Here is a 24,001-nt window from a genome sequence, read left to right as displayed (position 1 = left end):
CTGAGAAGGGGCTCCTTGTAGCCCTGTATTAATGATCTGAATCCATAAAGAGAAGAATGGACACATCCCTCTTTATATAATTGATGTGAATATAAAAATTTCTCTATATGGTTGCCAAGACTCCTGCTGAGGTCTGAGATATCTATACTGTACAGCCAGTTTATTTATTGCCATCAAATAAACAAACTTTCCTCTAGGGAAGCTCATAAATTAACAAGCTATCTTTATTTTTTAGTTAATATTCCTATTTTTAAAAGTATCTTATAAGCTATCCTCTTAGGGGTTCCTAAGATCATTTAGCAAAAAAAAATCCAATAAAATATCCTAAGATGTTGAGTAGCTTAACTCATTCTCAATAGCTGTCCAATAGAAATCATTAAGAATGGGCAAAGGACGCCCCTGTGTAACACACCAACCATCAAATGAGTTTCTATAGAGAAGAATGGAGGCTTAATTCTGCACTGACTTATATCCCCAAGAGCAATTAATGGCACTGCCTGCAGTGCAGCTCAGTAAAGAACTTGGCTCCAGAAATAAAAATTAAATGACAGGCAGAGTAAACTTGATTTGCTGTGCACTTCCTTCTCCCCATGGCGATTTTACAGTATCTGCCGGCGGTAAGATGATTTAAGTGTTGACAAAGCTGGAATTAAGATGTTCACGGGCTTAGTTCAAAGCACTTGACATGCGGAAAACAACATTAACAATGCCACTGTTGTGACGGCTTCACCCTGAGCGCAACGGAGCCGCGCTCGGATCCTGTCACCAGCTGAGGGTCCCACAGCACCTCGCTGCCCTTCCCTTCCCTTCCCGCCTGCACAGATCATCCCAACCTGCCTTGTCTTATTCTAGAAGAGTTCCAGGCCGGGCACACACGTGTGCACGCCCCTGCTGTTGTGGGATGTCCAATTCAAAGCTGGTCTGAGCCCGCTGGAAGCCTCTTGTTGGCTTTTATGGGTTTTGCACCGCGCTGTGAATGGACAGAGCCATTTCAGCCAGGCAGCTGCGTGTGGCTTTCACATACAATTCATATCAACCCAATCATGAATGATTTGGCCCTCAGAATGTAACTGACCATCAGTGTGACAACTGATTTGACTGATTTTTATGTTTCACTTACAGCAAGAATTGCCCTGTCCCTTTCCACCAAGTCTGCTAACTTATCCAAAAGATGGCCTCTTTCTGAGGCATCCATTCTCCTCCAAACAGAGCCAAGGGAAAAAGCCAGCCGAGCTGCCCTCACTGCCTTGTCCGTATCAACCTGGGAAGAAGGAAGAAGAAAATTGAAGACACAAGGTAAATAACACAATCAGGCTTATGGAATTTGCTGTTATACAACCTTAGTCACATGTGATAGGTTTTGGAACTATGACTAATGAAAGAACTGTCCAACAGTGCTATTCTGGACTGGTTGCTTTGATCTATTTGTACATTTGTATTATCTGTTATACATTTAATTTATACATTAAACATATAGCCATTCATGGGATGCATTACCTTGTCAGCTTCCTGAATGTCACAGATTTGTTCTCCTGTTGCTGGATTATATACTGGGAATATTCTTCCACTTTCAGAATTCTGCCACTCATTATTGATGAAAATCTAGAAAAGGAAGAAAAGTCATCAGGTGTTTTGCGTGAACAAACAATAATGTATATAACAACAAACTCATGAGAAAAGCTGCAGATTCTAATACAAAATATCTGAAACTTATTTTTGTGTGTGAAAATTACAGTTTTCAAGAGTTCAGGCTGAGGTCAGCCCCTGATGTCTTTCTGTATTCTATAGCAGTGTCATTATAGAAGCAACATCAAAGTCTAAACATTGGTTGATGTTCAAATTTGGTTCAAAAACTGTAACAAATAAACTAAAAAAAGAAATAGCTGTATGAGAGAAAAAGCCTTGAAACTGCTGGAGACAAGACAAGGATTTGGAGTAATCACTCAGTTCAGTAAGTAAACATTTAGTCACTGATACATCCCAGTCAAGGCTGAATAATCTCAAACATCACAGTTCTTCAATACACAGTCAGTTAATTATGGCTACAGTGACGGCTTGCAGCACAAAACTAACTTGCTTATCTGCTAGGAACAATGGAAATTGTTACATTCTCTCAGTGTTGATATTTTAATTGTCAGGGGCAAAACAAATTTAAATGGTAATGGTGCTGACAACAGCTGTCTAGAGAAAGGTAATGACAAATGAGTTTATTTAAAGTAGATTTTTACTGGTAGCTGCATACATGTCTGTTATTTTCTGCTGAAAGACTTTTAAGAACAGGATGCAATTATTTATTAGCAAGTATTAAAGAAGTCACTACATGAAAATAAACAAAAAGTTTTCCAGGTATTCAGACTCAAATCTTTCTAAGAATAAAAGTGCTCCAAAAATCCAGGCATGACTTGGGTTCCTTGAAGTCCAGATATCAATGTATTTTTATTGGATTCTGTGAAATACAACTTTAAATGTGTAAGATGATGTCCTGGCCTCATTGAAATATACCAGAATTTTGCCCCTGACTCCACTGAAAGCAGGAGTTCACATGTAGAGAGAAGCAATGTTCACCACCTGGTTTGTTTTCTTTTTGCATACAGGGCTGTGTTTACAAAGACGGGGACCTTGGAAAGCTTGATGAGTTCCAATCAGAGATACACAGGTGAGAGAAACTGGCCCATCTTTATACACAGAAGGCAAAAATACGTCTGTAAAGTTTTCAGTTACCAGACATGAGCTTGCTCAAACCTACTCTGCAAGCCAAATGGAGGTGCTGTAGCTGTGCTCCTCTCAGCAGGGCTTGTCAGCTCAGTGCCACAGTAGCTGCAGTGTCACAGCTCACTCGTGTCCAGCTCACTGTGGCCATGTGTGGGGGGAACCTGTGCCTGCCTGGAAAAGACCCTGCCAATAGAACTGTACAGGAACCAACAATTCCATGTGCTTTTGCTATTATGGATGCATTTCTGTTGTGCTTCCTCATCTTCCCTATTCCTCAAACTTCAACCTCTTTGCTGTATGCTCCTCCATCCATTCCAGAGTCTGTCCTTTCTTTACTCCTCCTTGCTCCTTCTGTTTAGGTTTTCAAAGGTTGCTGAAGTCAGGACCTACCACACCACGACCACTGCTTTCCTTGCCTGCCCTGTTTATCCTGAACCTGTTTGCATACTTGGACTGTGTCTCAGACTGCTCAGTGATGACACTGTTCAGCAAACCCAAAACTGGTCCCTGTTAGGACATTCTGGAGCTAACCCAAAATTAGATAGTGAAAGAATCACCAGTATGTTCTCTAGTGACCAATGCCATAAGCTGAAATCCTCTGGTCTATCATTGTCACTTTTAGACCCTTAGTGAAGCAAAGAAACACTGAGATCTGTGAGTCTGTGAAGAAGGAATTTACTTCATGCTAACTCTGCACCCAGTGAGTGTGTCAGGGGGTGCTGAGGAGGGAGGGGAAGGGAGAAAACTTCCAGCTTCAGGAGCAGATGGCCAGAGAAGATGTAAGCATGTTTGTTTAAGGTGACAGGATGTACATAAACACATGGGCTTCTTGTGTGAGCTGCATTGAAAGAATAAAGCAGTTTGGTTGAGTACAAGAACCTGAGAAATCGTAGCAGCCACAATTCAGTACATTTCCCTTAGAGCAGTGGTCTATTCTTTTTTAGATTAAAAAAACTTAACTCCATTCTGCTGGGATTAACACCTATCATCAGGTCTGCTAGTACACAGGGCATATATTAGTTCTTGAAATACATTTCACCATGGGAATGAGAAATAGTGCTGTGGAATTACAAAAGAGTGCTGCAATTCAAGCTGACTGGAAGGAAAAGCTGTATGGTTTTATTGAATGCTCCATTTATCCCACTGACTTAGAAAAAGAACAGTAATAGTAAATATTTCAGATAGGACATGGGAAGGATCTATTTGGTATAAAGTTAGAGCTGAAAGCAAGAGAAATTGCTACTGTTAATGGTTAATGTTAGTTTCTTCCTGTTCCACTTTCTATAAACAAGGTATTGCCTATACAAGCTCATTACTGTAAACTGAGCACATTTAAATTGGCAGTAAAATCAGAGTATTTACTCTAGTGCACAAATAAAGTACCTAGTCCTATGTTTTGGAACAGTTTCAAGTCTTGAAATCCAGCAGCTGGCGGCTTTACAAGCAAAGCCTTACACTTAAATAATTCACTTTTGAAAGTTTTAGGTGTTCTGTGTCAGGTAGTACCATTCAGCAGATATTCCTACCACCGAGACGCAGATTCTTTTGCAATAAATTTGCATTCACAGGGGCTTTTATAACTCTTCCAGCACTACTGACTCCAATGGCTGTTGATTAAATGTATATATCCTGTACATTTAATCTGACTTTCATTATGGCCACTTCGTAAAAATGCCATGAATTGGAGAAGCGATGACACATGGCAAGAAAAAGGAATCCCTGCAAAGCCTCAAATTGGGTTTTTTTCTCCCTTATTTATAGTGATCATGCTAAAGGCTAACTCTAAATCAGGGGGAATATTTGACAGCAAATGTTCCTATCTATGGATTATATATAACCCATCCTAAACACCAGATAAAAAAGGGGTAACCTTAGAAAAAGAAGGGCTTGCTTCCATGTAAATCATGCTACAAATTGGACAACACCCAGTGAGTTCATTGTTCAACCTCAATTGTGAAGGCTATTCACATTTACTATTCCCCTGGAATCAATGTTAATTAAGGCTGACTGGGGCTATAAATCAGCCTTTGGTTTTTACAACTTAATTCAGCATTAAGCATATATATGTAAATAAAAGGTAACTGATTAACCACTTGAGTTTTCCAGGAGTTACTGAGGTAATTTGTTTTTGTTTGAGTCCTAGTGTTACCTTTTGTGATATGCAGTAGGGAGAAGAAAAAGTCTATAGTGTGTCATGCATTTGCTATGTGGTATTGTGGCAGTTAAATAACCTGGCCTGTTGGGTGCTATCAATAGCATTGTGCCAAAAGGCAAAGGGAAGAAGGGAGCACTTGAAAAATCTTGGAATACACAAACATTTTGTTTGCCGTTTACTCTCAGCAGAGGCAGTAATGGCAGTAATGTCAGAGCAAGAAGATAAAAGGACAACTTTGCTGCTGTACTGAGGTGTCCCTGGCAGTGCAGTGATTTAGCCAAGAACAAACCCAAGAGGCCAAGCAGCCGAGGCTGCTGTGAGTGAGTCTGCTGTGAGTCTGGCTGCAGCTGGTGTGAGGTGGGCAAAGGAGGAAACCAAATACCTTTGTTTCCCAGTGATGCCAAAGGGGCCAGCAGAGCAGGGCACTGGGGGTGCAGGTGCTGGGGCTGGGGGGTGGCAGGGGCTGTTCCAAGCAGAGCAGTGTGACAGGCTGGGTGGGAGCTCCCAGCTGCCCCTTGGAGTGTCATCATTCTCACAAGATCTCAACACACACATCTCTGGGCAATTTCTGTTCCTTTCCAAATGAAAGATGGAAAGGGTATGGATTTTCCTAAGAGAATAGTCACAATCCTCCTGGTACTGACAATAACTCATGTTCTCACAGATCTTTCACTAGAACTTTGCAAGAAGATGGTCCCACCATGTATTCACTAGGTTCAAATCCTGCCTGTGGCTAATTATATATGGCCTCTGTTGACAGAGTTCCACAGGGCTGATCAAGAAAGCAGCCTGACTCATCTTGCAGGTCAAGTGACTGTTCAGAGCCTTGGAGATACCTCAGCATACCAAAAAGTATAGAAAGGAAAAGTAAACTCCAAAGTTACAATGTAAAAATTCCAAGTTACTTTGAAACTGCTGACATGTAGTTGGAAGAAAATCATACATTACATTTTTCACAAGACCTGTATTTCACAAGCATTGCACACTGAGTTCAGTTGCATTTTGGATGCCCATCAGTTTTGAAATCAAGCCAAGAGCAAATGTTTTAGCATAACACAAAGCAAATTTAGCTTTGCAAATAAACAACTACAATCTCTTGTTTCAGTAGCCATCCATCCCAGCTGGCTTAATAATAATTAGCAACTTAATGTTCATTTTAAACCATGCAAGTAATTGGAGTGATAAGTATTCAAAGAGGAAGGGATGTGTACAAACCCAGGCTGGGCATTCTGATCTGCAGTGCAGCAACAGCAAAATTTAGAGCAGGGAGAAAATGTGGTTTTGTCACTTACCAGCAAGGAAGTACTAAACAACTAACTTTATGAGTGTGTGTATAAATATAACTAATTAAAATAAAGTACAGAACTAATACCTCCTTTGCAGCTCTTAGTTGATGGAGCTTTAGTTTCATGGCACTTCAGATTCCCTCTGCTGTTGAGCCAGGGGCTAGCCCTGGATTTGGGAAATGGAACTGATTTTTACACTCACTGGGGATTCCTGCATGCTCAGTGCCTCTCTTTTTTTGTATTGCCTTTCCTTAAAACATACAGGGGAAAAAAATTTTTTTTGGGCTCTCTTAATTCATAAGAGTAATCAACACAGGTGGCAACAATGTAACTTTTCATTTCCTTTCTTGAAAATGTTCTCAAATGATGTGTGAGTGAAATGATGATCTACATTCTTAATTCGATATTGCTTAGTGATGATGTCATGAGACATTTTCTTCAGGCTCCCCAGCTGTTTAACTCAGAACTTCAGGCAGTGCACAGACAGTGGCCCTGCATTCAGCTCTTTGGAGGTGGAATTATTTTCCCATGGATTTAATAAACAAGGTTTTTGTGCTGTTGCAGCTCCTAGAAATGTTTTTTGGTACAGGAAGAGGATTTTAACATCCAAATAATAATGGCTTCCCACAGGAGATTTGGTTCTGGATGAATGGAGGAAGGATTGGGAATTTCCTAACTCAATTGATTTAGTAGCTGGTTATAGTTTCATTCCATCAAAGATCTTTTTTTCATATGTGGCTTTTTCCTTAGAGAGCTTTTGACACTAAATCTGCTGGGATGGGGGAGGGGGCATCAGATGCCAAAGTACTTTATAAGAGAATCACAGCTGCTTGGCCCTCAGCATCTTCTCAGAGCTGGAGGCCCTAGAAGTGCATAATGGCACTTCTCTTTTAGGGGGGACGGACAATAATTTTAGAGGCATGCAAAAAATCCAGCAGCAGCATTTCCCTTGGTAAATACTGCATAACATCCCAGATACCGGGCACCTGTGCCTCAGTCTGGTCAGGAAATTTCATATCCTTTCCCATCTCAGCAACTTCATTTCCTCTCCTTGGGAAACATTTCAAGAGTCCTAATGATTAGTACGATTGTAAGGGAATGAACTAGGTGGGATTGCCAATCAGAGGTGCAGCTTGTTTATTTTCACAGGCCTTGTTTTCCTTCACTTTTATGGCTGTCTTGATACAGCAAATCTCTCACATTCTAGAGCATGTTGTGAGGCACTCCTGGGAATGACTGGAAACCAACAGCTGGCTATGGATTCAGCAAAAACCTGGTTTGTAAGAAGGCACTAGGAAAGCAAAAGCCAGTGCCAGCAGTCTGCTGGCTGAATGACCAGCGATGGATCAGCAGTGCCATTTCATTTTATTTTTAAGAGGGTTGTTCAGGTGACCAGCAAGTGTCACAGCTTCTTGCTGGCAGTTCACAAAAGGTGAGTAATGGGCTTCAAGGCCAACCTCCCCAAGGAGGTTGCAGGATCCTGCTTCTGAGCCATGAAGGATCCTGTGTGGGCAGTGCCAGGGGCTGTGCTGCTCTCAGGGGACAGCCCTGCACGAGCCCAGGCAGCCTGGCTGCCCAGCACCTCAGCACAGGTGGTTCTCATCTTGTTCTTTACCCCCCAGCAGAATCATCCTCAGAAGTTACCCAGATTTGGGGTCTTTAGTGAGATGCCTTTCAGCTGTGGAGGAACTGCAATTGTATGAGAGTAACTAACAGTGAACTGTAGAGGAACAACATTGCACCAAATCTAATTCGGGCAACCAAATTCCCGTGGGCATAGCTGGTTTTCAGCTACAAGAGGGCCAAGGGTCCAGAGTAGAACAAAAGGAAAAAAATCCAGCTGGTTTCAGTGGGAGCTGAACCAGGCCCCAGTTGAGGAAAAGGAATCAGTGGCAAGAGCCTCCAGAGGGATGTTTGTACTGGGAAACAAAGCTGTTTCACTGGAAACTTGACACATGCTCTAGAGCCTGTGAGGTCTGAAAGGCCAAACAAAACCAGAACATGTTGATTTTTATTTTTCCTCTTTGGCTGCTGGGTTGTACTTCTCTCTCCTTACTCACACCCCCCACACTGTAAAAATAGAAAAAGAAAGAAAAAAATTGAAAAGGAAAAATACCTCTGTTCTAAAGCTTTGTGTGCTGTGAGGTGCTTCATCTTTTTTAAAATCTCATTTGGACCTCAGAGCCTGATTGAATAATGCTATAGCTTTTGGACCTGGTGTACCATAAATGTGGCTTTCCTTCATAAATTCAAGCTTGAAATTGCACTCCAGAAATCTAGAGGGCAAACTTGTGAGTGTACTGAGAGGGTTGGAGAATTTAAAACCTTTACAAACACAGTACAGCAGCAGGACCAGAAAAGTGGAATTGGAAATAAACTGCCCAAGAAGTGAGTAGTTTCACTGTGCAGCAGTGCAGCCAGCTCTGGTACAATTTCGTTTGTGCCAGCCCAGCCCTGTGCCAAGGGTAGGTGTCTGATGAGAAGACCAGGGTGTTTGCCTTCTCTGGGTGCTAATCCCAAGTAGCAAGGCCTGAGTCAACTCTACCAAAATGAAAGCCAGTGCTTCATACCAGTGGACTTTGGATCAGAAGCCAAGTGTTTGAAAGAGGTGAGTACATCAAGGTTCGGTGACATTTCAGCATGTGTAAATTAAGTCAGGCTTCAGTGTGGCCAACATGAGCTGGAGGAGGATTCCCAGGATGCAGCCCTAATGGTGGCAGGAGTTTGGTCTCTTTTCAGTCCCAGAGAGGTGGAAGGAGAGGGCAAAGTAGGACCTGTCTGCAGGGGCTGCTGCCCTGTTCTGCTCACCTGGATGTTCAGGTGCTTAAAGGCAGATAGGGGAAGTCCCCCACTGAGCCAGCTCACAGACAAAAGAGGTTTAGGGAATGGTATGCTTGGAAAAGGGTGTGATGGGAGGAGAAACTGGAGGAATCCAGCGTCTCTGAGCAGCAAATGGAATCAGAGAAAGGTTTGAAGCCTCCCGTCAGTCTGCTGTGAAAGTGGAATGTAACATGATTTTTTCTCCCCTATGTCCCTCATCCCTCACGCCAAATGTTTGACCTGCCTGTCTTCCTGTCTTAATTAGTCTTCTGTCTTTCTGGGAGTTGGGTCTGTTCTTCTGCAAATGGCAGCACATCAGACAGGGGAAACCTGTCATGTTTGTTTTCTAAGCTGTAGGGGGTACCCATTTGAAAAAACTCCCAGCTTATCTAAACATTTTTGTTTGTATGATTTTGAATTAGGAAGTGTGAGTAATTAGTTAAGAAGATTAAATAAGTCTTAGCAACATGCAGTAGCATGCTTACTTTCCTCCTCCCCCCCAAGTATTTCCTGCACAAAACCCAGGCTGCCAAACTGTGATGATACCCTTTTCTATTTTAGTTCCTCACTGTGCCACATGCTGGTACAGCATCCGTTATTTCAATTCAGTCTCATTAAAGGGATTATGTTGTGCCTGGTTGTTCAAGAAAATTAATCTAAAGAGAAGAAACTTCAGATTGTATTGTCTGTTGAACTATACCCACCACAAACATTTTACTCCTTTTGGCTGCCTTATTAAACCTGTGGGAAGAAACTTTCGTAGCAGCACATAAAAGCCTTCCTCAAAGTAATTTTTACTTTTTTCAGTTAATGAAGAATTTGTCTGCTGTTAGTAGAACAATACAGGGGCAATAACATAGCTCAGGTAATATTTCATGTATTCCTAAGAAACTAAGCTCCCAAGCTTTACTTATCCTTTCATCAGTGGGACTCTTTAATTGCTGGAGAAGAACATTTACTCTCTTCAGAAAACATTGCTTGTGAAATCAGGATGAGTAAAAAATTAACTGTGCTTTCCATTTTCACTAATTACAAAGACAAACTATCACTGGATGAATTGGGTAAGGGTGGCAGTGGTTTTGATGGAGTATGATCCTTGGTATCACTTTTTGCACCTTAGAAAGTGAAATAATGAAAGATTTTTTAAAATCCACTAAATTGAGAGTGGAGAGGAGGAGTATTTGTTTACATAATCAATTATTGGGCTGTCACTGGGCTTTAATGAAGTTGTGGCTATTAAGAACTTGATCCTGGAAACCCTTCCACAAGTGCTCATTTGAAATGGTGGGAATGAGGAGGGGTTTGTACAAACAAGACTCGTATTACTCTGTGTAGTTCTCTTGTGTTTTGCATTGTTTGTGCATTGCAAGTCTTGTGTTCTCCTTATGTGTGACAGAAAACAGTTTGAGCTATTAATCTGTACATGGGAAATATGTTCTGCCATTTGGAAGAATTTAATCTCCCTTGTAAGTAACTGCCATTTTAAATGTTCATCACCAGGATCAAGTTCTTACTTAGAAATTAGCTGTGCTGCATAAATAAATATTCCTCCTAGGATTTCAGACATTATAGACAACACAGAAAAATACAGTAAGCAAATTTATTTTGACTTAAAGCTCTGCCTGAGAAAATTACCTTATAACTACACATGAGAAATTGCTGGAATGTCAGCTTCATTTGCAGTGGCCCCTTATGGCCTGATCACCCTCCCTGGCACGATAAATCACTGGCAAGATCCTTACCTTAACACGTTTGATCTCAGCTCAGCAAGACTTGGTTTTGATGTGAAGAACTCCAGATCTGTTAGGTCAGAGACAAATAGCAGAGCCACTGACCTGCAAAGTGCTAAGTCTATATTAGACCCAAGTGAGCAGCCTTAAGCTCCTGAAAAGTTTGCCTTCGCTTCTACTTTGCATCTTGAAGCTTTTCAAATATTACTGTTAGCATGTTTTGTTAATGATGCCAGAGACATTTCCTTTTGTGCTGTTCTGCAGGTACAGAAGCCACAAAAAGCTTGTGGTGTGAGAAGCATTATCTTCAATAAACTGTTAGAATTATCTGCACTTTGGAGAGACATGAAATAAGCCTCATTATTTATTTACCTAATTTACACAAATGGCTTGCACTGGCCTCTTTCTTACTAGACCATGCCTACTGATATCATAAATAATGATATTCACCAGTACACCCTTTAAGGTGATGCAAAGTGCCTGTGTGTACATGTGTGTACATACAGAAATTCAAACTACTCCTAAAAACAAAAACCTCAGCTTGTGACATTTACATTCAAAGTCTGAACTTTCACAAAGAACAGTTTTGTGGCCACTCAGTTTTGCAGCCTTGGTTTGAAAGTATTACTTCTTGTCCTGGTTAAACAGTCACTTATCTCTACGATAGTAAGCAGGAGTGTTAGTCTACCAGAAAATTGGATGTTCTTAATGGGCTTTGGGGGAGAATAGCTTTGCATCATCAGCATTAAGTTAAATCACATTAAGTACCCACTTACAACATAGGGATTACCACTTATGACATCTTTGGTGAAAGCCTTTAAAACAAATTGTTGTGTTTGTTAGAAGAAGCTGTGAGATAACAATTCCCAGAAGTCTGATTTATAAATTCTTTTCACTCTTCAAGAAGATGCAAAAGAACCCAACACCTCTCATTCAATGCTGCAATGAAATCTCTCAGGCTGGAAATTATTTTCAACAAAAAGTCTTGGAAAATACTAATTTATTTACTTTAGAATATTCTTCTGGAGAGAAGAAACTGTTAGACTACCTTTCCTCAGAGTTCAGTTCTAATTTCTCCTCCAGTTCTTTCTGTTGATTAAGTCATTGCCTTTTACATGTACAAAACTGGAAACATGTACAAAACTGTTTTTTATTATTCATAAGGCTGATTGGGGAGAACTGGGTTTAAACTGTCAAAGTATCCTGCTGTGCTTGGATACCTGACAGATTTACACCTCAAAGTACACTGTGGTGCTAAGCTAAAACTGGGTGTGGAGTGTTCTTGCAAGAGCTGATTACAGTCTCAATCAAATAGAATGCCTGAGGATATAACAAAATAATGCCAATGTTTGATAGAATTTAACATTTTTGTATATGACCAGCAAGTTATTCTGTATAGAGATGAAGGCCTGCATGAAAAATGAGCTCTTATATTTAACTTTGAATAGAAACAGACTAATGACTTTGAGTATGTAAATAAAAAACATGACCCTAAACTTTTGCCAAAGATGCAGTATTAAACAAGTGAATTAGAGCAAACCCAATACCTGGTTATACTGAGCTTTCCTTAAATGAGCAGAGGGTGCTATAAGTCTTGTCAATAAAGAGCCTTCTTTAAAAAACTTGAATACTCAAATATGCAATCCTGAGACCCACTCTCCCAATTTCCTTTAAAATTATTTTCCCCTTTATAACCAAACTGCATTTTTCTCTGCTGGAACCCCTTGTAATGATATCAGAATATGGGCAAACCTCATTAGTTTCCCTGCTGTCTACAAGACAGGATTTATGCTTGTAGTGAACACAATGACACATGATCACTAAATAGCTAAAAACACTATTGAGACAGATCTGAGAATTTTTTTCACCCAGACATTGCAAGTACTATTGGTAGGTAAAGGTATGGAGCCCAGTATTAATTACAGCAAACGTCCCCCAGTGCCACACTGCTGCAAGGAGCTCACCAGTGCCAGCTGTTTGTGGAGGCTCATGGCATGCAGCCTTTGGCAGGTACCTGCTGTAAGGTATAAGGTATGTTGCCAGTCCAATGCAGTGAGTAATTACTAAATTCCCATGGGACCTGGCTGAAGTCAAATGTTGCTATTCCTGGTTCATTGCTTTTAGTCTCCCTAAAGACCATTTAGGCAAACAGCTGGAAGAGCTGACTACAAGGCTTCCCAGCCACAGGGAACCACTCCAGGAAAGCAGGTAAAGGCTTCTAACCAGGAAACAAGTTATCAAAGGATTTGTCCTGTTGCTCCCTCAAGGAAAGAAATTAACTCAGACAGAGAGCAAGAGCATGAACACATTGGTGTTGCATGCAGAATCCAGACACTAAAAGCAATTGTTTGGCTGATGGGAGGAAGAGCTGTGCTGTCAGCGGGCATGTTCTGCACTGGGCTCCTGCTTGGCATCTAAAACAGGAGGGCTTTCCTTCTCCCTCCATGCTGGAGTGCCTTACTGAAACAAACCTTTGAGACGTGAATAGAAGCAATAGCAGAACTGCAGTTCCAGTACTGTCACTGCTTTGTACTGATGGAATATTCCTCCTCCTAAAGAGAAGTACAGAGGGGAACAACATCACCAGCTTCAGCTCCATCTGAACTCATTATGCAGATCTTGCAGCAAGGAGAGCACTGCCTCCCTGACAACACTCAGAGGAACAGCAACAGAGACAACTCCTGATGAAGTGACACAGAAAGAGAGGAAAGAGCAGAAAGAAAGGAGTCTTTTCATCTGTACCGTGTGTGTGTGAGCACACCAAGAGGTGTGCAGTTAGTAACATACAGAAATGCAAACATGCATCCACAGGTAAACACCAGCTCCAAAATTCATCTGTATTGCCATTTCCCAGAATACCATGTACAAAAATAGAGGCTTGATCTTCTTGTAGTCTGGCTGGTTTAGCAAGAGATCCTGCCTCTGACACTGACCTACTGTCTGAGTTAGTCATGGTTACACTCCCACAAATTTAAACTCCCCCATCTGTGAAGGAACCTTGTCACAGTTTTACAGTGAGGCTGAATCAATTAATGCCTTCTGAAAGATGTGATGGAGCAGAATATTAACACTTGCAGTTGAGTGATACCAGCTAAAAACATCTTAAGTAATGAAACAAATAGATTTAAAACCACTATCAAAGGGTTGGACCACCAAGACTCCTAAGCCATCATCAGCATTGCTATAGCACAGTTAGTGCTGGTATTATATCACTGTTTCAAATTAATAGTGAAAAAACCAGAGCTTGATTTTCACCTTGCAAGAAAACAGCATCCAATAAACAAAACAAAAGAGAAGAGGCTGTTAAGTAACTGTGGTAAAGAAAGCATGAAAAAGAGGAAGACCAACAAAATGTCAGGCACTGATGGAAAAGGGGATAAAGGCTTAACCAGACATCCTGAAAAACAACTGTGCTTGTTTCTCAAGGTCTGTGGAGGCCATTCTGGTACAGGACTGCTGTAACAGTGTGTCACAACTGAAACAACTGGAAAAAATAAAAAATTCCTTGTTTTGGAAGGTAGGTGGTAATTTCTTGCTAGTTTTGACAAACTCAAGAATAAACTATTTCTGTTACAGCTGAAAAAAAAACCAAAAACATAAGCAAATGTAAAATACACATGTTATGGTAAGCTTTGAAAATATCCAGTAGAATCAGGACAGTGCTTTTATGTCTGGGTGCAAAGAATGTTTAAAATATACTCCAAATATGTTTCAGACAACAAAATGAAGTGGTTCCTTAAAAAAAAAAGATATCTATGTATCCACCTGTCAGTTACATAAATGCCTTCTCAAATCAATTTGACAATATAAAGAGGTATTAAACCCAGTTTAAAATTAAATTCTATTTTAAGGACATTTTACACTAGCAGAATGGTAAATAAAAGTGAGGTGCAGTGTCATGGGAAGTGCTTTTGCGATTGAGCTGAAAGACTTTACAGGGTTTTTCAAGGAACTAGATCACAATGTTCATCTAGGTCATCTTTGAGTCGGGAAATAAAAGCGCAAGTGCCTATAAACCAGCCTAAGAAAGCCGAGCGTGAAAATGGGTGATCTGGACTCTGTCACTGAGAGGAAAAAACAGCATTTTCTGAGCATAAGGGGATGAGAATTATCAGAGGCATACCACACTTTTTACGTGTAAGCTGTGTAGGGAGGACAAGTCAGGCTGCAGAGGGGGGAGCAGCTCTGTGTGTGCAACGCTTTGCGTGGGCACTGTTGGAGGGGAGAAATAACACAAAATGCAGACCCACGGGTATAGGAGCAGTGTGGATCGTGAAGGATAATAGCTGGAGTGAGGTACTGACTTCAAAATAAGAGCAACTGAAGTGCCATTGAAGTGGTACTGGAGAGGAAAAAGAGTATGAAGGCAGTAAGGCTGGAGCCAAAATAACTCTGTATTAGTTCACTGAAAGCTGCACTGAAACAGTGTGTAGAGAACAGTTTTCTGTATCCTAATGTAAACAGCATTTGACATAGTCCTGTCAAGAACTAAAAATTGTGTCTGAACCCCTGAGAAATGGTTACCATGTAAATAATTCCAGCTTCCTTGCAGGAGAGAAACACATGAAGAAGCCATACTCTCTGGGATACTAAACTTCAAGAAGCAGATTTTTTTTTAAAGAGGAAGTAACTTAGAAACTCCCTGCTTGAAGCTCGGAAATTAAAATCCATAGAATCAGCATGGAGGCTTAAGAATGTGAAAGAGTCAAAAAAGGTTTGCATTCCCAAGGTTAAAAATGGGAAGCACAAGGAAGAAAATAAATGGGGTGGCAAAGGAGGAAGACATGAGAGGAAAAGTAGGCTGGAAAACACAAAGACTGCAAACACCAAAAATAAAAATTGCTACAAAACGTACTAAATATTCTGAAGAAAATCACTGGAAAGGTAACAGAAATAAAACATCCAAGAGAAGCCTAAATTAAACAAATAAGCAAATATGGTCTGTGGCAGGGTCACTGGATTCTGAACACAACCTGGCTATGGAAGGGAGACTGAAGATAATTCCAGAGGTTGCTGCTTATTTTGGGGAGATCCTTATTTGGTTATCCTGAAGGAGATTATATTTCTGCTCAAAAACTACAAAAGCAGAGCCACGAGTTGGAAGACTGGAAAATGACAGGTAAAAATACTTGTTCTGGGGAATAATCTAAACTGAAAATCTAACACCAGCAGTACATCAAAAATCATTTAGGGGCTGAGCCCAGGACAGGCACAGTGCTTCAATCCCAATTGTGCTGTAAGGAGCTGAAATAAAGTTCCTGAAATAAAAATAAATTCCAAATGCTAATGCATCCTGAAATCTACTGCATCAGTTCTTCCAGTTTTCAAAAGGCATCAGGAATTGCATAAAAAACAGAGTGTACCAGTGGTGGGGGTGATGAGGATGATGATGCATTAAGTGGTGTTTCTCCCATGAAGCATGAGAAAACTGCCACAGCACAGACCTGGAAGGATCTTCCAGTTGGAGAGATCTACTTCAGATGAAATGTACACCTGACATTCTGACAAATGACAAATTTAAGGCATGCTGACCTACTCACAAGAGGATAAGATCAGCCTTTATAAGACAGTCTAAAAATACCCGTATTTACACAGAATGGTAAATAGCTCTGCTTTGGAAAGAAATCAGTCTCATATAGAGATAAGACCTTACCTGTGTAAATACACGTCTTTGGAATTTCTGTCTGGAAGGGCACTTTCTGATAGTTTCTGAGTAAAACCCAAGGGATTTAGTGTAATCATTGCCACAGGACCAGAGCATGGTAAGAGGACAGTGTCCCCCTGGCATCCTCGTTCCAAGTTCAGCAAAGGGGCTGCAGCCTGTTTTACCATGCAACACTTTTGGTATTTTTGTGACTTTCCAAATGGACTTTTTTGGAACTCACTTAAATTAGGGCATAAATCCGCATGGAAATTAGCAAACATATCCTTTCTGTAACCACACCACCTGCTGTAAGCTCCTCACAGCTGTCCCACAGTATCCCCCTTAGATTTTGAGTTCAATTCAAGTCTTCATTACCTGGGAATCCCTCACAGATTAAGGTCTATATACTCTAGTGGTCAGTGTGGTCCCAGTGTTTTAGCCTCCAGCTGAGGCCAACTGAGATTGAGCTGACCTTAAACATTTTCACTTGGGTCACAGAACATGATGTGGTTGGTTCTCTGCAGTATTTTTCTCCCTTCAGTCCAACAAAGGTGGAATGCATTATGTTTCAAGTCATCGACATTGTTCACCAGGCTGTCTATGAAAGGCACTGACTTCCAAGTAATCAGGGATTAGGTTCTTTTCTTTTTTTCACTTGGGAGACTATTGCAGCAACACTTTTACGTGGCTTCACATATCACACTTTTAGTAATGAAGTGCTCTTAAACCTTAGTTCACCATGTGACTTAGCACTGATGTGTTGTATTCATGTCACAAAGGTAGATTGCTATTTACAGAAAAGACTGATGAATAGAAATATGGTTTTGGACAAATTCTGAAATAGGGAACTTGTGTTTCGGAGAAAACCAGATAGGAATATGCAGTTTGAACAGCAATTCATTTGCTAAACATAACAGTAATGAATGACTGAGCCCTTGGATGGCAATGTTTAGATAGCTTTTGTTGTTCTCTGAATAATACTTGGTAGTAAATTTTCACACAGCTATCCATGCACTTACTGTGCTTTAAGTAGGGATGTCTTGTTCCTTGTCTGAGGATTCCTCACTAGAGAACTGCATAGGACTGCAGCTTTCTGAAGATTTTTAAACCTCTACACATCTGTGCTTATATTACATTTACATAGCTTCCTTATGATCTTGTCTTTAATTGCATTTTTTGTCTGTCCTTTCTTTCAGCTGAACTAGATTTGATATACTGGTTACTTGTATCAAGGAATGAGTTCTACTCCTAAAAAACCCCTAACAGATAAAAACCTATGGGGTTTTTTTTTAGAATTAGGGAGAATAAAAGAATTTTCAAAAAATAAATAGAGAAATGCCACAGTCCAGCCTTGCTGCTGCAAAACTGTAAAAGAAGAAAGAAGACTTTTTGCAAGACCTGACAAAGAATTTATTATATGGACCACTGAACTCATCTTTTATCATTTATCTCTGTAAATGTGTGAGATTTCTTAGAAGATAGTTAGTCAAATGAGAAACTGAGATGAATCAGTGGATACAATTTATTTAGACTTTAAAAAGGCTTTTGATGATAAAGTCCTTAGCAAGAGGCTATTAAGGAAAGTTAGTAACCATATGGTGAAAGATAAAGTCCTGCCATGGATTAAAAAGTGGTTAAGAGATAAGATAAAAAGACTGGAAATAAACGGATAATTCTCCCTGGAAAGAGGTTAATAGCAAGGTGCCCCTTCGTTTCTGTGACTGGCAATCAATATCTTGGCTCACCTGCCTTTGCAGATCATTAATAGGAAGGTACAGAGTTTGTAGATAAAAATGTTCAGGCTAATCAGAGTATTATAGAAAATATTACTAAGGCTGAAGTTAAATGACATTTGGGCAACTCAAGGGAGATGCCAAGCCTCTTGGAAGGAAGGGTTCAGACAACCCTGGATGCTGATCTGTGCCATGATTTGCAATGTCCATGAACAGCTCACTGAAGGGAACTGTTCACGTGCATTGGAAAGGAAAGAGAACACTGGATGCTGTGGGTCCATGGAGTGGTACTCCCAGGCAGGTGAGGGCAGTGAATAACTTCAAACTGGCAGAGCCCATTAAGATCTGCTGGGAACAATTTTGCATCTCCACAGGGAGATGGACAAGCTGCATCAAGAATTTTTGGACAGCGGGATTTATCAGAAAATGCAGATATACAAGATAGAAATGTAATATGGATATTGGTCAGCTTCTGTGGGAAATGTTTCTGAAGGACAAAATGAAACAGAGAATGAGAGGGGTTTGGTTTTTTTCAGAATGAAAACGTGTGAGAGTGTGTGTATTATTCCTTGCTGTGTCCAACATCATGATTATTCTTGAAGCAAAGACTCTAATCCTACTTTTTCTTCATTAGTGTTCTGCCTACTGGGCTATCAAGCTGATGTCTGAGACCTCATCAATACTTAGAAATAAATTATCCAACAGCAGATAACATGAAATTCTTCATAAATACAGGCAAAGTTAGCAAAATTTGGACCTATTCCCCATGAGAAATTAAGGATCCATATTCAAGTTTCTGCTCTGCTTGCTTCAGAGCAAGGGTATGAATTTGTCTCCCTTTCAACTCAGGCAAGTGCTCCGATTATTACTGGCCTTCTAGTTTTGGTATGCAAATAAATACATGGATCTTTTGCATTTGAATACTTCAAGTGTTAAACATTTTTTGCAATGAGAAAATCAATGAGAAAGTCTTTCAGTGCATCATCTGACCCTTCCAACCCGACAGAGTCAGCAATATATTATTGTACAGCTTGATGCATTAAACCAGGGTGCATTTTCTCTGAAGATCCAGCAGATTCAGCACAGTAAGAGGTCACTGCTGCCATAGTTACCCCTCAGTAACACAGCAGTCTGCCACAGTTCTCTAGCTGGGGCCAGTTCAGCCCTGTGCTTTCTGTGTTTTTAAGGCTCATGGCTGTTGTGGCTGTACTGGAGTAAGCAAAGGGACTGGATACACGTAAAGCTATGCTTGTTTCTTGTGTCCTCATGCAAAACTTGAGTAAATTGAGCTTGTGCAGAAGACCATAAAGGTTTGGGAAGGAAAGAATAATCCCATATTTAGGCTACTACTTGGAAGGAATTGTATAAATATTTTCTGATCACTGAGTTGATGGATTGTAATACTAAAACCAAGGCATGAATACACTGGAAGAGAATTCAAACTGGAGATGTAAACAACAGTAAATCTGCATACAGCATACACACTGAAACATCGTATGTGATGATACAGAGGGCATCCCTAGTGTCAGCATCACATGCTGAAGTGTTCCACAAAGGGGTAAAGTAGCTGTTCTATTTATCTTCTCTTCATGTAAACATCTCTGATTTTCTGTGCCCCATCTTTTGTAAAAGAACTGTGCTCACCTAGGTGACCCAAAAGCCAAGCTGCTTTTTCAGGCATCGCTCAGTGGATCTGACTTCAAAAGGCACCAAAGTAGCTCATTTAGGGAAAGACAGATGGGAAAACGCACATATTCCTCACTTACCTGAGTTTTGCCAAAGCTTGTCTTGTGTTCAAAAAAAACCCAACAGATTCTGCATATTAATCTAAACAAAATATTTCCTGCCTTCTATCATAATATCAGTCTAGAATTTTATCTGGAAAACACGTGCTGGAAATTTTAATGGAAAGGGTAATGCCAAGGAAGCGCAATGGGAATGACTATACTGAAATCTAGCAATAAAATACTTCAAACCCAGATGCTTATCATGTGACAATTGGAGATGCATTTGTTATCTTCTGTCTACCCAGAAGCAGTTTGCCTATACTTCATACAAACTCCAGCATACAGCTTTCTGTTGCAGTGCTGGGTAGTTTACCTGGCCTGTGTATAGAATCTGAACAGATTTCAGCCTGTGGTGTAAGGGTAGAGGCAAACCCGCTTAGACAGGACAAAGAAGATATGGTTGTCAGCTAAATCATAGGCTGTTAATAGAGAAATGTTTCATGTACCTCCTCACTGTCATTGCGCTGTAACTTCATCCCTTTAGGGCACCTCTTTCTACAAAGCTCTCAAAACCTCAATTCTTCAGCTTTTCCTTATGCTAAAGTTGTTCAGCTCTTGCTCAGACTTAAATCAGTTGGCAAGCAAGAAACAAAACATAAAACATCCATCTGGATTAGTGTGCTCAACATGATGCAAACTGAGAACGTTTATTCACTCAGCTACCTGATGTAGTGACAGAGCTGCAACAGGACAGAGCCCCGGGGTCCTCATTCTCTACCAGGCTGTCCTTGAAAGAGTCAACATAACTTATTCCAACCACAATGAAAATATTTTGTAAATCAGATGTGATTATGCCATTATAACATGATCATAACAAAGGAAGGACAGCCACATCCTGCAGAAACACCTTTAGCTCCTGAAATGGAGACAGCAGGAGGGCAATGCTGCATAGGGCTCAATCCACTGGGCTGATTCCATATCTGCTGTCAGATCCTTGGGAGACAGTCTCAGGAGGGAAAATAGAGTTTCATAAAAGTTAAAAAGGAGAGGCATCAGGGTAACAGTGTGAACCCTCTGACCACCCTGAGAAGCTGTCAGGTTCTCTAGGCTGTCCTCCCTATCCTAAACATGCCATTGACATGTCCTCAGCAGACATTATGCTACTGCTTCTCTCACACATCTGATATTTCTGGAACAGCCGTTCTGGGAGAGTTTCTGACACAAAGCTGACTTTTGTAGAAGCGTGACTTACTCCCAGGGGGAGGGCTGGATCCCCTTCCTACCTATGAGCCCCCCTACATATGGAGCCCAGCACTGCCAGCACGCTCCTGACACGCCTGAGGAGGGCTTGCTGTGCCACAGGGCTGTGGAACAACCTAGTTCCATGCAATACTCCAAGATGCCCTATTCTGCAGATGCTATTCTCCCCAAATGCTAATGTTAAAAACTAAAGAGTTACAGAGTCATCACAGTGAAAAGAGAGATAATCCCAAATGCAGCAGTTCCAGGACTTGCCAGCCACACAAAACTTAACCCTGTGTGCTTGAACACTCACCTGCATGTCTGGTTCACATCCTGCTCACCAGTTCTTATTACACACATCTACAACACTTTATTTTTCACAGACTGTGCCAAGGTATTAAAAAACTGGGAAAAAATATTTCTAATGACTGGTTTTTTAAAGCAGCATAGGCTGACTTCCAGTACTGAAGTCCCAATAGCTACTGCTGCACATCCTACATAAAACCATGGCATTGGGTAATTTTCATCACTAAATCATATTTTTTCTGACCTATCCAAACATACATTGCCTCTGGGTGCTCTGTCAGGTGTATGGATCAGAAGGACTTCACATCCAGTTTTCTGCTTATTTCAATAAACTTACCAGAGTAATATTTCACAAGTTTAAATAATTCTGCTAAATAATCAAATAAATGAGAATTACACAGGTGATATTTGTTTCATCTACATAGTTGGAAGGAGTTTGCATAGCAACCCCAAGGGTAATGCAGTTATTAAAAGATTAATTAACAATTTTCTTTTTCCCAGAACATATTACAAATCTTTAACAAAACTCACTTAGGGAATCCTGGAATTTTAACATGTTCTACTCTAAAGAGCCTGTCTACTTACCAACTTTATAATTACAGAAATAGAATTTAATTGGCAAAATATATTTAAAATTTTTTCACTAAGTTTAAATGTTCATAGACACTGCTATTTTTCATAAAGAATTAACTCCCAAATCATTACATTTTTACATTCATAGACACTTGTAATAAAGAGTTCAAGAATTCTGTGTCCTGGTTGTGTATTTAAAATTCCCAGCTAACAAGCAGGAGAGAGACTGCTAGGAATGCTTACAGATGTCTGATTTTACAAGGTCTGGGGTTGTTGTTTTCTTTTTTTTTTTCTTTTCCTTGCTAAAGTGCCTTAGTCTAATGTTATTTATTGTTTATGGAAGTTGTTTGTCATTTAGGACATGAAGTGACCACTCCCTCAAAAGAAAGAATCAAGTTACAATCCATTATTTCATTTTTTGATTGTTTTTCTTTGTAATAGGTGGGAAAGTGGATCCAGGATAAAAGTCCTGCCCAAGACAAAACTCCAAGCTGAAGACTCCAATTATCTATAAATCACTTGAATTTCCTGCAGAGAAAGAGAAAAAGGAGGACAGAGCGAGACAGACAGAAAAACAGAGACAGAGGATATGCCAAGTGAAACATTTGATACCTGTCCTAAACCAAAATTTTCTCAAAAGAAACCAGGAGTTACCTGATATCTCAAACCCAAGCTTAGAAGAAACATTGCCATTGGTTTTGGCTTAATATTGAAATGAAATAACTTTCTTTTAATTGTTCCATTCGTATAAAATGTGTTACATTTTACATCTGAGATGATGGAATTATGTATTGATTCATTAAAGGTCACTGTACATTCTCACACAGAGAAAGCTGTGATTGCTGATGACTGCTGTCCTCTTCAAAGGTTTTTAGAATCAATTCTCCAGTTTTAGAACAGAGAAATGCAATACATTTATGATGCAAACTGGCTGTGATACTACTCTCAAGTATTTCCCACGAAACCCTCCTGAAGCACAGTTCACACTGAAACCAGCAATGAACAAAATTCATGCCAAATACTCTTTGCACAGTATGATTGCTCCCGAGGTGTAGCACTACACAGCATCCAATAATTGCATTCCTTGCTTATTTAACTATTATAAAAGAATTTATGAGCAAGAAACCATATGCATTTTTTGATTTTCGTACTACAGTTTGCATTAAAATGTAATGAAATTTAAAATAGTTGACTTTCCTCTGAAACATTCTTCTAGAACAAGGAATTGCTGTAACAAATTAGAAGACAAATTAATTTTGGCACTCACTAAAAAAAAGAGAAAAGATGAAAAGCTTTCAAAGTGATGATATGGAAGAAAAAATTACACTACAGCGGCCAAAATGAGTCTCCTATCAGCATTAAAGCTCCTGAAGTTGTATTTCCAGTAGATAAAAATGTTATCACCTTTTTCCAGTGCTGATGTGCTTATTTTCCTATTAAGTTACTTGGTAATTAGAAACAAAGTCTGACACATTGTAATCTGTTTATACAAAAGATCTGAAACCTCTCCAACAGAAATGAAAACACTCTTTAAAGATACTGAAGATGCAAAGATTAAACACATATAAACGAATTTTGAAATGCAAAATGCACTTACAAACAAATGACTGTTTTTAAAGCCCATTTTAATCAACAAAACCAATTTAGTCTCATAAGATACCACAGAAACCCAGCAAGATTTTTCTACATTTCTACAGTGGGTTTGTTCTTAACCCTCTCTTTAAGAAAACCACTCTCAAAGGTTTGCAGGAAAAATATGCCATCTCACAATATTGTTCAAGAGTGTATTCAGGAATCACGGAAGTTTGTGGAGACCTGTTCCAGTGCTGTAACAACCTGGTAGTATTAAGAGTCCTCCAGGAAATGTAAAAGAGTCCCTTGGGCACACAGGGCAATTCAAGAAAGAAAACGTTTTTATTTTCTGATTGAGATACTCAGGTATGTATAGCATTGTCCTCTGAAGTACATCAAAAGCAAGCAAAACACACCCGAGAATACTGATTTTGCACTGAAAATAAACCCTCTGTAGAAAACAGTACATTTACAGAGAAGTGGCAAAGCCAGTCTCAGCAA

General features: G+C 40.1%; 1 protein-coding gene and 1 long non-coding RNA gene across 14 annotated transcripts in view; one reads left to right on the top strand and one right to left on the bottom strand.

Annotated features, from left to right (window-relative positions):
• Window positions 1–24,001, bottom strand: part of ALDH1A2 (aldehyde dehydrogenase 1 family member A2) — a 101,359-nt gene that overhangs the window by 28,983 nt on the left and 48,375 nt on the right. For all 12 annotated transcript variants that reach the window (XM_039723142.1, XM_039723141.1, XM_039723140.1 and 9 more), the window contains 2 exons: window positions 1,498–1,602; window positions 1,121–1,261 (listed from right to left, as the gene is read on the bottom strand). In XM_039723142.1, the coding sequence (XP_039579076.1) occupies window positions 1,121–1,261; window positions 1,498–1,602 (246 nt within the window). The remainder of the gene's footprint in view (window positions 1–1,120; window positions 1,262–1,497; window positions 1,603–24,001) is intronic.
• On the top strand, window positions 1,167–22,767 carry LOC120508991. Of its 2 annotated transcripts, none has more exons than XR_005629129.1 (3): window positions 1,167–1,296; window positions 2,595–2,656; window positions 22,370–22,767. It is a non-coding gene; the product is annotated as an uncharacterized LOC120508991 (long non-coding RNA). The 2 variants fall into 2 exon arrangements; XR_005629128.1 differs by lacking the exon at window positions 22,370–22,767 and adding an exon at window positions 7,361–7,553.

This window comes from Passer montanus, unplaced genomic scaffold (assembly GCF_014805655.1).
Source record: "Passer montanus isolate IOZ18808 unplaced genomic scaffold, ASM1480565v1 scaffold5, whole genome shotgun sequence".
NCBI lineage: Eukaryota > Metazoa > Chordata > Aves > Passeriformes > Passeridae > Passer > Passer montanus.
This window is presented reverse-complemented; position numbering and strand designations above follow the sequence as displayed.